The sequence below is a fragment of the Spermophilus citellus genome (assembly GCF_964194105.1).
Source record: "Spermophilus citellus genome assembly, chromosome: 13".
NCBI lineage: Eukaryota > Metazoa > Chordata > Mammalia > Rodentia > Sciuridae > Spermophilus > Spermophilus citellus.
In genome coordinates, this window is record NC_138193.1 from 100697091 (window position 1) to 100712750 (window position 15660).

At 34.5% G+C, this 15660-nt stretch overlaps 1 protein-coding gene across 1 annotated transcript in view; it reads right to left on the reverse strand.

The window, feature by feature from the left end:
- TDRD15 (tudor domain containing 15) overlaps window positions 1-15660 on the reverse strand; it is a gene marked incomplete at both ends in the record, with an annotated part of 36022 nt that overhangs the window by 12062 nt on the left and 8300 nt on the right. Inside the window, one exon of the mRNA XM_081265167.1 lies at window positions 14758-14812. Within this exon, the coding sequence (XP_081121293.1) occupies window positions 14758-14812 (55 nt within the window). The remainder of the gene's footprint in view (window positions 1-14757; window positions 14813-15660) is intronic.

Here is a 15660-nt window from a genome sequence, read left to right on the forward strand (position 1 = left end):
ACACACAATGAAATTAATTTATTCAGTTATAAAGAAGAATGAAAGGATGTTATTTTCTGGTAGGTGGATGGAACTGAGAACATCACGCTAAGTGAAATAAGCTAGATTCAGAAAATCAAGGCTTTAAAGTTTATGTGGAGACTAGAGCCAAATAAGGGGGGGTTAAAGGTGGTCAGATATAAAGATAAAGGAAAATCAGTAGTGTAGAAGAAAGAGATTGAGGGGGAGGAAGAAGGGACAGGAAGGGGGAAGAAACGCAGAATGAACTTAAAAATTAAGCTATGTGCATATATAAATATATCACAGTGAACACTATATATATATATATATATATATATATATATATATATATATATATATATATATATCACCAATTAAAAATAAGTAAATGAGGGGCTGGGGTTGTAGCTCATCAGCAGAGCACTTGCCTCACATGTGTGAGGCACTGGATTTGATCCTTAGCACCACATGAAAATAAATACACAAAATAAAGGTACTGTGTCCATCTACAACTAAAAATTTAAAAAAAATAAGTAAATGAGTGGAATGAAGAGCTACATAGTAAAAGAAGAATGGGAGAGGGAGGAGGAGAGAGGGAGGAGGGGAGAGAAAGGGTGACACTGGGGACTGAAATGGAGTAAATTCAATTCCTTGCATGTATGATTTTGTCAAAATGAACCAGACTATTATGAATAACTACAATGCACTAATAAAAGCATAAAAAATAAACATTATACCAGTTTGAATCAATTAAATTATTGAAGCTTTATCTGTTTGCCCACCTCACTGCCATGGATGAGTGGAGACTGAACATTCTTTTCATATGTGTAATGACTCATATAAATCAGATGAAAGAAGATTCATCTCATGCCACCTTTTAATGTCTTACCACAATTTGCTGACTCCAATAAGATATTCAATAATATGAAACTTATGATGTAATAAAAATATTTCAATAATAATTTTTATTGATGAAAACACCTATTGAAACAAAAAAAATCTAAACTTTAAAAGAAAAAATCCAAAAAGCACAAAAAAGAACAGCAACAGAAGTGATTACAAATTAGTTGATGCTTATCGCAAAGGTCTGATATGGAGAGATTTGGCAGGAGATGACTGTGGAGAGTCATAAGTTCTCCCATTTCTTAAAAGAGGATTCTCTTCCTCTCTTTGTTCCCTTTTCCTCTTCTAGGAAGGTAACAATGTTAGCCAAGCTGTTTTGAAAACAGAATCCTGGTAGTAGCTGACGACCATCGTCTTAAATCTGCAATAGCATTTCCAGGGATATACCACATAATAGTCTTATTTTTATATAGGAAGAGTGAGTGGATGGAGTTTTTAAAAAGTGTCAGAATTTACTGAAATTCTGTGTAGAAAAGTTAAAGCAATGACCCCGTCCAACCACAAATGCCTAGGTAATTACCACTCCACTACTCAGTAGAAGAAAGGAAGTTTATTCTATAGAGCAGGAGTTCTGAAATGATGATCTGATTATACTTACTGTGCCCCTGGATCCTTTAAGGGAGGCTGTGAGGGAAAAAACTACTTTGATAATAATAATGTCACCTGCCTTTTGCATGCTCAGTCTTTCATGAGCATAGTGGAATTTCAGGGGCTAAAAAACATGTGTTATAGGAAAGACAAAAATGCAAAGCAGATATGAAAATCCACTTTTCTTCTACTAACTGGACATTAAGAAGATTTACAAAAATTTAAAACAATGCCTCTCTCCTCAATATTTTGCTTTATAAATTTTTATAAATGTGTCAATCATGTAAAAACTAATTGAATTGTTGCTAATTTACAATAAGTGAACAAATATTTTATATTATTTGCTTTATTTTCTAACATGGAAGCATTCACATGGAAGATTCACATAAATAAAAGTTCTTTTGGAGACCCAATAATATGCAAGATTACAAAGGGAACTTCAGATCAAAATGTCTTAGAAAAATTATACCAGAAATATGTCAGAGTTCCAATTTAGTGATGTCAAGCACAACAGGGCAGTGTAGTGCACTATACTAAAAACAAAATAAAATTCTACATACAATGAATAATGAGTTTGAACCTGTTTCCTAATTCAACTTCTCCCAGATTGGTAGTCTGGTTTATATCCACCATGCAGAAAATGAGAGCACTGTAAGCAGAAGAAATGACTGAAGTTAAACCAATACAACAAAATGCTTTGTCTCTGTACATTTATCTCTCAGCTCCTAAATGGAGACATTCTATCCATCATTTTAGTCCTTTCACCAATTAACATAAATGGTCAAAAAATATATTTAAGGAAAATATTTAATATGAAAGAAGAAAAATAGCAGTGCAAAATGCTTATACAACTTCAAGAAAAAGATTTTTTGCATTACTGAAATTTAAAAGAAGCTATAAAACATAATCAGAGGGATATAAAAGACTCTGTCAGGTGAATATGTGGCATCCCTGAGTCCAAGGGATCAATCTCACATGCATTTTGATGGTTCAGAATCTACATATAAAGTGTGTTCTATGTGACTGAGAGAAAAGCCTCTCATATGTTTGCTTGTTCTTTTTTTTTCTCCTGCTATACTACACCTTTATCTTTATTAAAGTACTGTATTCTTTATATACTGATAGGGTCTTTTGAGGACTTTCAATTATCTGATACTGAGTAATTGCTACAATATATGAAATCAAACCGACAGGAATGATTTAACAGCTTCCTAGCCAGTTGAATAAAATGTAAGCGTAACAGTGCCCTCCCTGCCTTAATGTTCAGATGACCACAATCTCCTTGATACATATATACAGCAATAGTGCTCTAGGTGTGGTCCCCAGATCAACATCAGCAGCATCACTTATGAATTGAGAAAAATTTAAATTCTTAGGCCTACTCCAGAGATACTAAATCAGAAGCTGACAGGGGAACCCAGAAATCTGTTTTAACAAGTCCTCCAGAGATCTGATCCACGCCAGTATGATAACCTGTTATAGAGAAGAAATCCACAGCCATGGGGAGAGAGGAGTGCAAGTACATTTGTTACATGTGAACTGCCATTCTTTATGTCTCCCAGGAGGATCCAGAGAACACCCCCTTCAACATAGATTTGAGAAATATATCAGTAAAAGCTCTGTGTTGTCTATTAGATGCATGCCAGGAATAATAGTGAAAAATGATGCACTTTAAATGGAATCACTGTAATCATTAAGAATGATGGAATTACAGAGTAGTAGAAACCAAGAAAAAGCATTTAACCACTACTGACAAGTCATATGTGACTACTATAATGGGAAATAAGATGAGAGCAACAATTAAAAAGTTTTAACCCACATAGATCTGCAGCAAAGGTTAATCAATTACAATATTTCAGAACTGAAATAGAGAGCAGTCTACTAAAGTTTTACTTGATCAACATAAGCAAAAACTGTCTGATGAATAGCAATCTAACTTAATCACTACAAGAAAGTCATTGCCCTCATTCAGACCCCAAAACTAAAAGAGTCCACAAACTCAGAAGATCACACTAGATTCACTTTTAAAAAAAAAAAAAAGCCCTGCTACACTTCCAAAAGTTTGTGCATAAAGTATTACTCCTAGTTTCCTCCAAAAGACTTAAAACGTCAGGATGTCTATGCATTGGGGAAAAAATATCAAGACCACTTGACTGTGGACCATGAAGTTAAAACATAAACTGAGCTAACCATTACAAAATGAGTATTTAACTCACAGATCATAGCTGTAAAAGTACAACAGTGTTCCATAAAGTAGAAATACTATTTGTAACAACAGGCAGGACCAAACATCCTGCAAGAGTGTACATTTATACACAAATGGCTCAGCTCCCACAGCACCCACTGCTATTTTCCCTTTCTTGATATATGGTCTCATGAGGATTTCCTGTGATCTCTATGGAATGATTCTATTTTAGTCAGTTTTATATCACCATGACCAAGATACCTAACCAGAACAACTTAGGGGAGGAATAATTCATTTGGAGCTCAAGGTTTGAGAGGTCTCAATTCACAAATGGTCTCCATTGCTCTGGGCTCAAGGTAAGGCAGCACATCATTCGGGAAGAGCCCAGCAGAGGAAAGCTGCTCAGCTTATGGTGGGGTTAAGAAGTAGTGGGGTGAGCACAGGAAGAATAATCCTTCTAGGGCATGCCCCCCATGACCTACTTTCTCCAATTATATCCCATCTGCCTGCAGTTACCCCCAAGTTGGTCCATTCAAACTAGGGTGGACTGATTATGTTACAGCTCTCATAATCTAGTCTCTTCACTTCTCAATAGTTCTGCATTAATGGGAGTTTTGGAGGATACTTCATATCCAAACAGTAACAGGTCCCCAGACCAGCATCATCGGATCATCACCTAGAGACTGACAAAAATAACCAGGGATTGAGAAATAGAATGTTCAGGTCTGGCTAAAAATGACTCTAAAAAATGAATTAAAATGACCTAAAAAATGAATGTCTATAGTATCATAGCTTAAGTCAGGGATACTCTTTTGGTAGTTAAGGGAAATTCTCAATCACCAAGAGAAAAAATGTATACTTCCTGTTTCTACAACTGTGAATTTTGTTGGTTTAAAGTTCTTAGAATATTCCCATCAGAAAACCCAACAAAAGCACTAGGGAACTGAAAGCTCAGGTTAGTCCGTGCCACTTTAGAATCTTAATGCCACTGAACTAATAGGTAAAGAAGAGAGGTTGAAGTGCTGGGAAATCGTTTGGACACTAAACAAGGAGCCAGAGAAGAAAAAGCCCAGAATTCATGCCTGTATTAACTCCAAATGCTTCCATGTCCAATGGAAAAGGTAATTAAGAAAAACTAGGAACTTCTAGTTTGGGCCATGAGAGTAGCTAGCACAGGACATCCTCCATTAAAAACAACTAGACATGAAACCTAAACAGAATCTATGAAACCATTCAGAAGTAACCCATGAAGATCTGTAATCCTTGAGAAAGGAAAGATACATAGAGAATGTCTACATTCATGCCAAGTTCTTCTCCTAGGAAAAGTACTTGGACCATAGTACAGGGAGGAGGAGAGGCACAACGTAACAGTTTTTCTAAATTAAGAATGAAGAGAGAAAAGTTCAAGACATTATGACAGGATATGAGTGAGGAGAACCAAGAGTGAAGGCCAGAGGCTTTCATGGTAACTCCCCAAGGGTCTTTCCTTAGACAATTCTGGGTGTCAAATCTGTAAGGCAAAACTCTAGTTCATATGGCAGCATTAAGAGACTGTGAGTTTAAAAGATATTTGGGAGGTTATGGAGTGTCTGGAATATTTTGCAGTTTGAGTCCAGCCAAAGTAGAAGCACCCTGCAAAATACGTAAGCATTCAGTTGACAACCCACAAAGATATGCCATAAAAGTGAGGGAGGTCTCATACAACCTCTGTTCTCAGCCGTGCTGCCCTATGTTTTCAGGACCCATGAATAGCCTTAAGGTGGCAGGGACAAATGGTTCCCATGTAAGCAATGACCTCGTTACTTCTCACCAAGTCATATCTAACAATCTCTATTGCAGATACTCCTGTCAGCAGTAGAAACCAAGGATGAACCTCAATATGGTGCACATGTCAAAAGTAGACAATCAAACACGTAGTGACAAATATTCTGCACTGAATTCATTCCATGCTGGAGTGATGATTACCTTAACAGAGCTGGCATCTGCTTTGGATATGGGATAAATTTGTTTGCTATAGAATAGCTGTCATTCACACTACTTAAAATTGTCTTACAGGAGATCACATTTAGTATCACCTCAGATCAAGAAACATATTTCATGGTAAAGGATATAAAATAAGTATGCAGCTATGGGAACTGCTAATCTTACCATATATCACATTAATGTCAGTCTGTCTACCACAATGGCCAAATGACCAGCGTCATAATCAGGGTAGCATACAAATAAGGAACCACAGTCAGATTTAAGGCACTAATTTCCAAGATGTGATATATGCACTCAACAATAGCCACTGCATGATGTGTTAGACCCAACAGCTGGCATACTTAAGTCCTGACTTGAGTGGTGTCAAGTCAGACTGGCCTTTCCAATCACTTCAGTGACCTATTCTCAAATTTGTCTTTTCATCTCTACAAATCTTAGGGTCTACAAAAGCAAAGGAACAGGTTCCTTGGGTGGGAAAGGTGTGATAATTCCACCAAAGACCCTAAGATTTCCCCAATCTGTAAAGCTATGATTGCTGCCTCATCCCTTTGGCATCTCATGCTGATGAATCAAGAGACAACTGGTCACACCCTGAAAGACAGTAACCCAAGTATTGTGAATATCAGCTAAAGCTGCTACTACATAACGAGGGCAACAAGGACTATGACCAGGACTCAGGGGATTCACTAGATGTCTTTAAGCATGTCAACATCTAGTGACAATAGGTTGCCTGTGGCAGGCAACTGCATCATTAAGGGGCCAACTGTCTCAGGAATCATGGTTTGGCTACCCCACAAGCAAGCAATCTAGATCAGCTGGGATGCTAGTCAAATGTTCAGAAAACCTAAAAAAGTAGAGGAGACAGAAGATGATATAAAATTATAACCTTTTAAACAGTTTCAACTATGAGGGGTCCATTATGTTCCACTAACTCTTCTAATAATTTTATAGTGATTTCAATGAGTCATCAACTTGACTCAAAAACAGACTAGGCAATGTGTTACAGGGTAGATGCAAGCTGCTCAAGGGATGGGCTGAAGCAAATGCCACTAGAGCCCTGAAAAAATCCTCTCAGTCTAAGACAAATCTTAGTCTTAATAGTGGTATCTGCAAGCTCAAATGTTAGCATTGTAATGGTATCTGGCCTTCATTGTGAGCAGTGTTCTCTCTCCTGTGTGCCTTCCCTAAGACCACAAAACCTGTTCCAACTGCCTAACTTTCAGATGTACAATTCCAGAATGCATTCTTTGAGCTTGTTAGGAATTGGGCTCCCATTGTATCTAACAATGACCTCAATAATACATTTTTTTGTTCATTTTTCTTCCTTTCCTATCTCATTCTCTCCCATTCCAGTCTTCCTACTCCCAAATAAAGTAATTGTAAAAAGGATCTTGCCTCAAACTTTGTATACTGAAAAATCCATACTAAGAGAAAGGGTAAAGATTTGTAGTTGATAACCCAGCACATACCCAAAAGAAATATATATTGTCCTTCAGTGTCTAAGGAAAATTGATTCCAGGATCTCCCTACAGATACCAAGCCCCAGAAATGCTCTAGTCCATTATATAAAATGGAATAATGTTTGCATATAACATGCATATAATCATCTCTAGATGACTTATAATAACTAAAACAATGTAACCCAATATAAATAGTTGGTATACTATGTTAGTTAGGGAATAATGCCAAGAAAAGAATCTATAAATATTCAGTGCAGTCTCAGTCCATTCTAGGCCTAACTACATTTTTGATCTGCAGGTGGCTGATTCCACAAATGTGGAACCCACAGATACAGAGAAGCTGACTATACACAAGAGAATGTGCATAAGTCCTATACAAATATTAGGCCATTTTACATATGGGATTTGAGCATCTGCCAATTCTGGTACACACAGGGGTTCCTGCACCCAATCCCAGAGAACACTAAGAGATAACTGTAATTTCAGTTGTAGAAAAGTATGCCTAGGCAGTGGATTTGAAATTGTTTGATGGCCATACACAAAGATGTTAATTATAGTCAGTAAATTTCTAGTTAATGGTCATAGTCAGGGTCCCATTTTATTTTTATTTTTTTAGTTAATATTGTAGACGTGGATGACTGAGTAAATACTTAAACAAATTTTAAGATGACATGCACAGAACACTTGGGTTAACACAGGCCCACAAAACATATTAGGTGTACTACCTTACAATCTAGCAATCCCATTTCTAAGTATATATCATCCAGGGAAAATGAAATAAGTACATTGAAGAGACATCTGTATTCCCATGTTCATGGCAGCATTACTCACAGTAGCCAAAATATGCAATTAACCTAAGTGTCCAACAATGGATGAACAGACAAAGAAAACGCAGTACTTATACACAATGGAATATTACTTACCCATCCTTTAAAAAGAAGCAAACCCTGATATTTGTAATGATATGGATTAACATAGATAATGTTATGCTAAGTGAAGTACACCAGACACAGAAAGACAAATCTCACATGTGGACTCCAAAATGGTCACTCTCAAGAGGTTCTAGAAGTATCAGGTACTGCCCTTTACCATAAATTTCCATATCCTGTACTATTATAGAAGGTTAAGATTCCAGAAAACTAAAAGACACATACTTACGAGTAACGATATTTCAAATAAAAGCAGTGTGTTGGTGAGAGTGCCAACTTTGCTTGGATAGACTATAGTTTCTACCATTTTCTTACTTATGTTTGCTTAAGGTCTCTAAAACTTTGTACCTTATCTTCTTCAAAAGTCAAACTCACAAGTCACATTATTGTAAATTCTTTTCAATTAATTCCTTAATCTCAGAATGTTATCTCTGTCCATTCCTACATGCCCATTCTATGCACTTTTATTACAGACCACTCTGTTATTGTTATTTATTAGTTTCTACCACTATAATGGAAATATCTTAAGAATTAATTATATCTCAATTTATTCATTTTTGTATATCTTATATGTAATATTGTGACTTATAAAACATATGATGACTAATTATATCACAGGAGAGAGAGTGACAGGATTATAAATGAGGATAATGATAATATATTCAGAGTATCTTAATACTTAATATTTTTACTGTGAAAACTTTTTCACTCAAAAGATGGGATATTTGAAACAAAAGGAATTTCCTTTGAGTATACAGGAATAAAAGCAACAATACCTCAAAACAAATTTTTAAGTTTATATTATAGTTCAAGTCTCATTTTAAAAATCAGGAAAAAAATATACTGGCATTATGAAGATAAATAGATGAAAAAGTAAAAAAAATCAGAAAATTAAACACTGAAATTTAATTCACTCAGCATCTTCTCCAGAAGAATTCAGAATAAAAGTGATTATGCTAGAAAAATAGCTAAATAATTTGTATTTAACAGTTATGGATTGATATGTCTTATTATAATTAAATCAGAACCCAATGGATATTGTGCAGATATTCTCTTAAAACAATAATCTGAACTATTTTCTAATGAATCATACTTTTTTGCACATTAATAGCTGTAATACAGTTTCTATCATTTTCTTCTTTGCATAAGTTCTCTAAAAATCTGTACCTGCCATGTGTGAATTTTAAAAAAAACAATAATAATCTTAAGTGTTTTTCTAATAAATCATACTTTTTCCCATTTGATAAACTCTTTTTACATGAGTGTAAAAATTTATTTATGTACAGCAAAATTAGAAATGAAAATACAAAGGGTATAATTTAATAATTAAAAATTTTTGAAATATTTTGCCTATAACATTCTGCTTCCCAAATTCTTAAGCAAAAATCAGTTGCCAACACTTACAAATAACTTTTCCTACTAACACTAAATTCACATAAGTGCTTTAGGATGAGAAAAATGCATTATTCTAATATTAACTACCCAAAGAAAACATAAATCCTAAAATTAATATCCTTTTTGTTTTCATTTGACAATACTTTGAATTAATCCATATATTATGACATATCTTCCATGTAGTAATATTACAGCACAATAAAATAATTAATGTAAAAAATCAATGTACCTTCAAAATAAACATAAAACAAAAGAAAAGCTACAATTAAACACTATCTTAAAATTTTAGAAGTCAACATAATTTTATCAGATGTTCAGCTACTTTATTTTCATATTTATATCCAAATATGAAAACAAATAGGAATTAACTGAAATGCATACTTGTGAAACATCATTTTCTACAGTATTTAATAATTTAAATATTGCAACTACATTTCCTAGTATGTCTTTGTTGTCATTTCCAAACATAAAAGACATAAAACATTAAGACACATAAGTAAAGTTAAAAAGAACTCTGGAAAGGCTAGTAAGGTACTTACTGGTTAAATGGCCCCCTCTCTGAAAGAGTTATTACATAATCTTACTCTGGCATTCAAATTCATTTCCAGTAACCCATATAATTAACTGGGTTGTATTCTATGGTAACAAAACAAAACAACAAAAGCACCCCATTGATAGATAAAAAGAACCATTTTTTTCCCAGCAGAAACATTCTTCATAATTATAGGAAAAAAATTCTTCGAAATCTGGCAGGGTATTTTTTGGGGAGAAAATAACTCAAATTTTTCAAAGAGTTTAGGTTACAGAGAGTAATATGTAAAATTCTCTGTTCCAAAATAGCTACAAATTAGAGATTAGCTTGTTATGTAAAAGAAATATACAACATTTCCCAGTCTTGAATTAAACTTTAAAATTCAAGATACCAAATTTAAACTCACAGATCTTCAGAAATAACAGTATTTCTCAAAATTATTTTCCAATCTCAAAAAAATGAAGACCTCAACATGCTCAATATACATGTACAGATTATGATACATTCAATTTTCCCTTACTTGCATAGGAATTTTCCAAGCATTCCCAAATAGTCTTTAACTTCTGAAATACTCAGTTCTTTAGAACTACATAACTTATGCTGACTCTTAAGTATAATTGAATAATTATATGGTTCTAAGAAATCAAGCCAATACTCTATAAACTTGCTCAATCAAAATTTATCTACAAGGAAGAGTGAAACAGGTGGTATCGCTATACCAGATCTTAAACTATTCTACAGAGCAATAGTAACAAAAACAGCATGGTACTGGAACCAAGTCAGGCTGGTAGACCAATGGTACAGAATAGAGGACCCAGAGACCAACCCACAAAATTACCACTACCTTATATTAGACAAAGGTGCTAAAAGCATCCAATGGAGAAAGGATAGCATCTTCAACAAATGGTGCTGGGAGAACTGGAACTCTATATGCAACAAAATGAAAATGAATCCCTATCTATCACCATGCACAAAAGTTAACTCAAAATGGATCAAGGATCTAGGAATCAAACCAGAGACTCCGCGTCTAATAGAAGAAAAAGTTGGCCCTAATTTCCATCAAGTGGGGTTAGGCCCCAAGTTCCTTAATAAGACACCTATAACACAAGAATTAAAACCAAGAATCAACAAATGGGACGAATTCAAACTAAAACGTTTTTTCTCAGCAAGAGAAACAAAACGTGAGGTGATTAGGGAGCCTACATCCTGGGAACAAATTTTTACCCCTCACACATCAAATAGAGCTCAAGTCTCTAGGGTATACAAAGAACTCAAAAAGTTAAACAACAAAAAAACAAATAACCCAATCAACAAATGGGCCAAGGACCTGAACAGACACTTATCAGAAGAGGATATACAATCAATCAACAAATACACGAAAAAATGCTCACCATCTCTAGCAATCAGAGAAATGCAAATTAAAACTACTCTAAGATACCATCTCACTCCAGTAAGAATGGCAGCCATTATGAAGTCAAACAACAAGTGCTGGCAAGGATGCGGGGAGAAAGGTAGACTCATACATTGCTGGTGGGACTGCAAATTAGTGCAGCCAATTTGGAAAGCAGTATGGAGATTCCTTGGAAAGCTGGAAGTGGAACCCCCATTTGACCCAGCTATTCCTCTTCTTGGATTATACCCAAATGACCTAAAAACGGCATACTACAGGGACACAGCCACATGAGTATTTATAGCAGCACAATTCACAATAGCTAGACTGTGGAGCCAACCTAGATGCCCTTCAATGGATGAATGGTTAAAAAAAAATGTGGCATTTACACACAATGGAATTTACTCGGCACTAAAAAATAACAAGATCATGGCATTTGCAGGGAAATGGATGGCATTAGAGCAGATTATGCTAAGTGAAGTTAGCCAATCCCTAAAAAATCAAATGCCGAATGTCTTCTCTGATATAAGGGGGGTGACTCAAAATGGGATAGAGAGGAAGAGCATGAGAAGATTACCTCTAGATAGGGAAGAGAGGTGGGAAGAAAAGGGAGGGAGAAGGGGAATTGCATGGAAAATGGAAGGAGACCCTCATCGTTATACAGAATACATGTATGACGATGTGAGGAAAAAAAAAAGAAGTGTGTCACACTAGATTGGGTAGAGAGAAGTGATGGGAGGGGAAGGGGGGAAAGGAAGGACAGCAGAATAAAATAGACACTATTACTGCTGGATGTATATAGGTGACTGCATGACCTATGTGATTCTGCAACCTGTACACTCAGAAAAATGAGAAATTATACCCCATCTGATTCAAATGTATGATATGTCAAGATCATCGTACTGTCATGTGTAACTAATTAAAACAAATAAAAAATTATTTAAAAATGAAGAAAAATACTTTATCTGCAAAATAAAAACATGAATCAAAATGGGAAGGCACCAAATTAAAAAGCTTCTGTACAGCAAAGGAAACAAGAACATGAAGAAAGAGCCTATGAAATGGAAGAAAATCTTTGTTAGCTACTTTTCTGATGGAGGATTAATATCCAGAATATATAAAGAGCTCAAAAAACTTCACACACACACCAAAAACAAACAAAAAAAAACATATAATCCAATCAATAAGTGTGGAAATGAACTAAATAGACATTTCTCAAAAGAAGAAATACAAAAGGCCAACACATATATTTTTGAAAAGTTCAACATCCTTAGCAATGGGAGAAATTCAATCAAAACGATATAGAGATTTCATCTCATCAGAATTAGAATGGCAGTTATTGATAATATAAATAATAATACAGGTTGGCAAAGATGTGGGGAGAAAAGAACACTTATACATTGTTGGTGGGACTGCAAATTAGTACAACCACTTTGGAAATCAATATGGAGAATCCTTAAAAGATTAGATATGGAACTACCATATGACCCAGTTATTCCACTGTTGTTATTTACCCAAAAGAACTAAAAGCAGCATTTTCCAATGTTTATAGCAGCACAATTCACAACAGCCTCACTAGTAAATGGATGGAACTGGAGAACATTATGTTAAGTGAAATAAGCCAGACTCAGAAAGTCAGTTCACAATAGCTAAACTGTGGAGCCTAGATGCCCTTCAGTAGATGAATGGATAAAAAAAGTTTGGCATATATACACAATGGAATATTCCTCAGCAATAAAAGAGAATAAGATCATGGCATTTGCAGGTAAATGGATGACATTGGAGAAGATAATGCTAAGTGAAGTTAGCCAATCCCCAAAAAACAAATTCTAAATGTTTTCTTTGCTAAAAGGAGGCTGATTCATAGTGGGGTAGGGAGGGGGAGCATGGGAGGAATAGACGAACTCTAGATAGGGCAGGGGGTGGGAGGGGAAGGGAAGGGGTAGGGGGTTAGCAAGGATGGTGGAATATGATAGACATCATTATCCAAAGTACATGTATGAAGACACGATTTGGTGTCAACATACTTTATATACAACCAGAGATCCAGAGAACTGTGCTTATGTGTGTAATAGAATTGTAATGCATTCTGCTGTCATTTATTTTTTTAAATCAATAAAAAAAGAAAGTCACAGGTCAAATGTTTTCTCTCATATACAGAAGCTATAGCAAAATAAGGAAAAAGTGAAGAGCTCTTTTTTTGCATAAAAATATAGAAGATAGATTAGTACATTAGAAGACAGAGATAGAAGAAGGAGAAGGAGAAGGGATGGAAAAAGGGAGAAACTGTGGAAAGAAATTGACCAAATTTTGCTTTAAAGCACCAACTAAAGAGACAATCAATAAATAGAAAAAAGACAAGCAGTGAAGGAGGAAAAAGGGAAGGAGGGGAGAAAGGAAGAGAAAGAGGAAGTATTGGAAATGGAGCCAATTATATTCCATGCATTTATGATTATATTAAAATAAATGAACCCGCTATTATCTGTAACTAAACCCCACTATTATCTGTAAGTAAACCCCACTATTATCTGTAACTAAAACATTTTTTCTAAAACATTTTTAAAACATAAAACAAATTCCAGTTCACAAGTAACTTCAATGACAAAATATGGATCCTCCTTCCCACTCGATAACTGTGTTCATGACTGTCAGAATATCCACAAATTTAAGAGGGGGAAAAAATCAACCTAAATGTACAATAGAGATGGCAAGAGTCTGGGAGTGTTGAGGGCTGGGGTATAGAAAGAAATTGGATTTGGTAGGTTCATACTATATGCACGTGTGGAAATACAACACTAAATCCCATTAATATGTACAACTAATATATGCTAATAAAAATAAAGATTAACAACAAAAATATAAAATCAAATGAAAAATACATATAAAATAAAATAAAAGAAAGAAAAATATAATGGTAGAGTTAAAGACAGAGAAGAACAGATTAAGTCTGATCGCTCCTTTATATCCTTTAAATAAGCATCAGTCCTACAAGCACTTTCTATTTAGCAACCACAGTTGCAATTATGACTCTGCAAAGTAGCCACTGAAACAAATATTTTAGTAAGAAAGACACCTGAAAAATATCAGTAGGTTAAGGTCAAATGATATCCACTGGCTTTGAAACCACAACCTCAAAGGACTGTTACCAAACAAAATATTTCCAAGATACAGAAAGCTGGTGATCCACATTTCCTAAGTTACTGAAAACAAAGCATCACATTCTTGGTCACAGAAAATTTCTACAAATTTAAACACTGTCTCTTGGGGAAATAATCTGAAAATGGAGATTCCTTTCACATGTTTTCATGGTTAGAGGCTGTTGTCCTTGTGCTTACCACGTTATTCTAGAACTGGAGCATCTAACACAAGACAGCGATGACTTGGTGTCCTATTTATCATTTGTTGTCAAACAGATGCATAAATGATCTGAGGTTTCATCTCCCTCTACTGAAAAACAAACAAATATTAATATGTTATAATTTTCAAAGTATTGTGGGTCTTATTGAATTACTTGAGACTTATTTTTAAAGTCCTACCATCAACAGGATTTTTTACTTAATTCCTAAAAATCAAAATATAAAGGGTAAAAAGGGAACAAAACAGGAACAAGTTATACAGTTATACTGTGTATATATTTATACATAAAAACTAAAACATCTTTATTTAGTCATTTAACAATATATATCCAGGTGGAATAAATACATACAACCTATTCTTTATGTAGAACTATAATTGTTTCTCTTAATCATAAACCTATATTTTGAATAAAAATTTAATCATTAATGCAACCATTATATGTGTGTGTCTGTATCTCACCCTAAGTATTTCAGACTCTTGCATGGCAATATTGTTTTAATTTCAATCCCAGAAACAAAAATGAAACTTATATATCATATCATGAAAATACTTTCAAAAAATTAGCAGCTTTACTCAGATGTTATTATTTCTAACATGAGCACTGACTATATGACAGGTACTACTGAAAATGTTAATAAGTTTTTAACTTATTTAATCCCCATGATCAGCCAATGGGGTAATAAAGAAACAGAGGCAAAAAGAAGTCAAAAAGTTTACCCACAATTTTATAATTAATAAGGGATGAAGCAAGTATTCAAACTCAGAGACTCAGTCCTTACTACCCATACTTTTAAACTACCATCAATGCAAGTAACTCATAAATCTGTTATCACTCACTAGTTTTGTATTATAAATATTAAGTCTGATATTTTGTATGTCTAGCTATTACCTAAAATTTTAAATGTCAAACTCCTCTCTAGAAATGGGCCATCATTCCA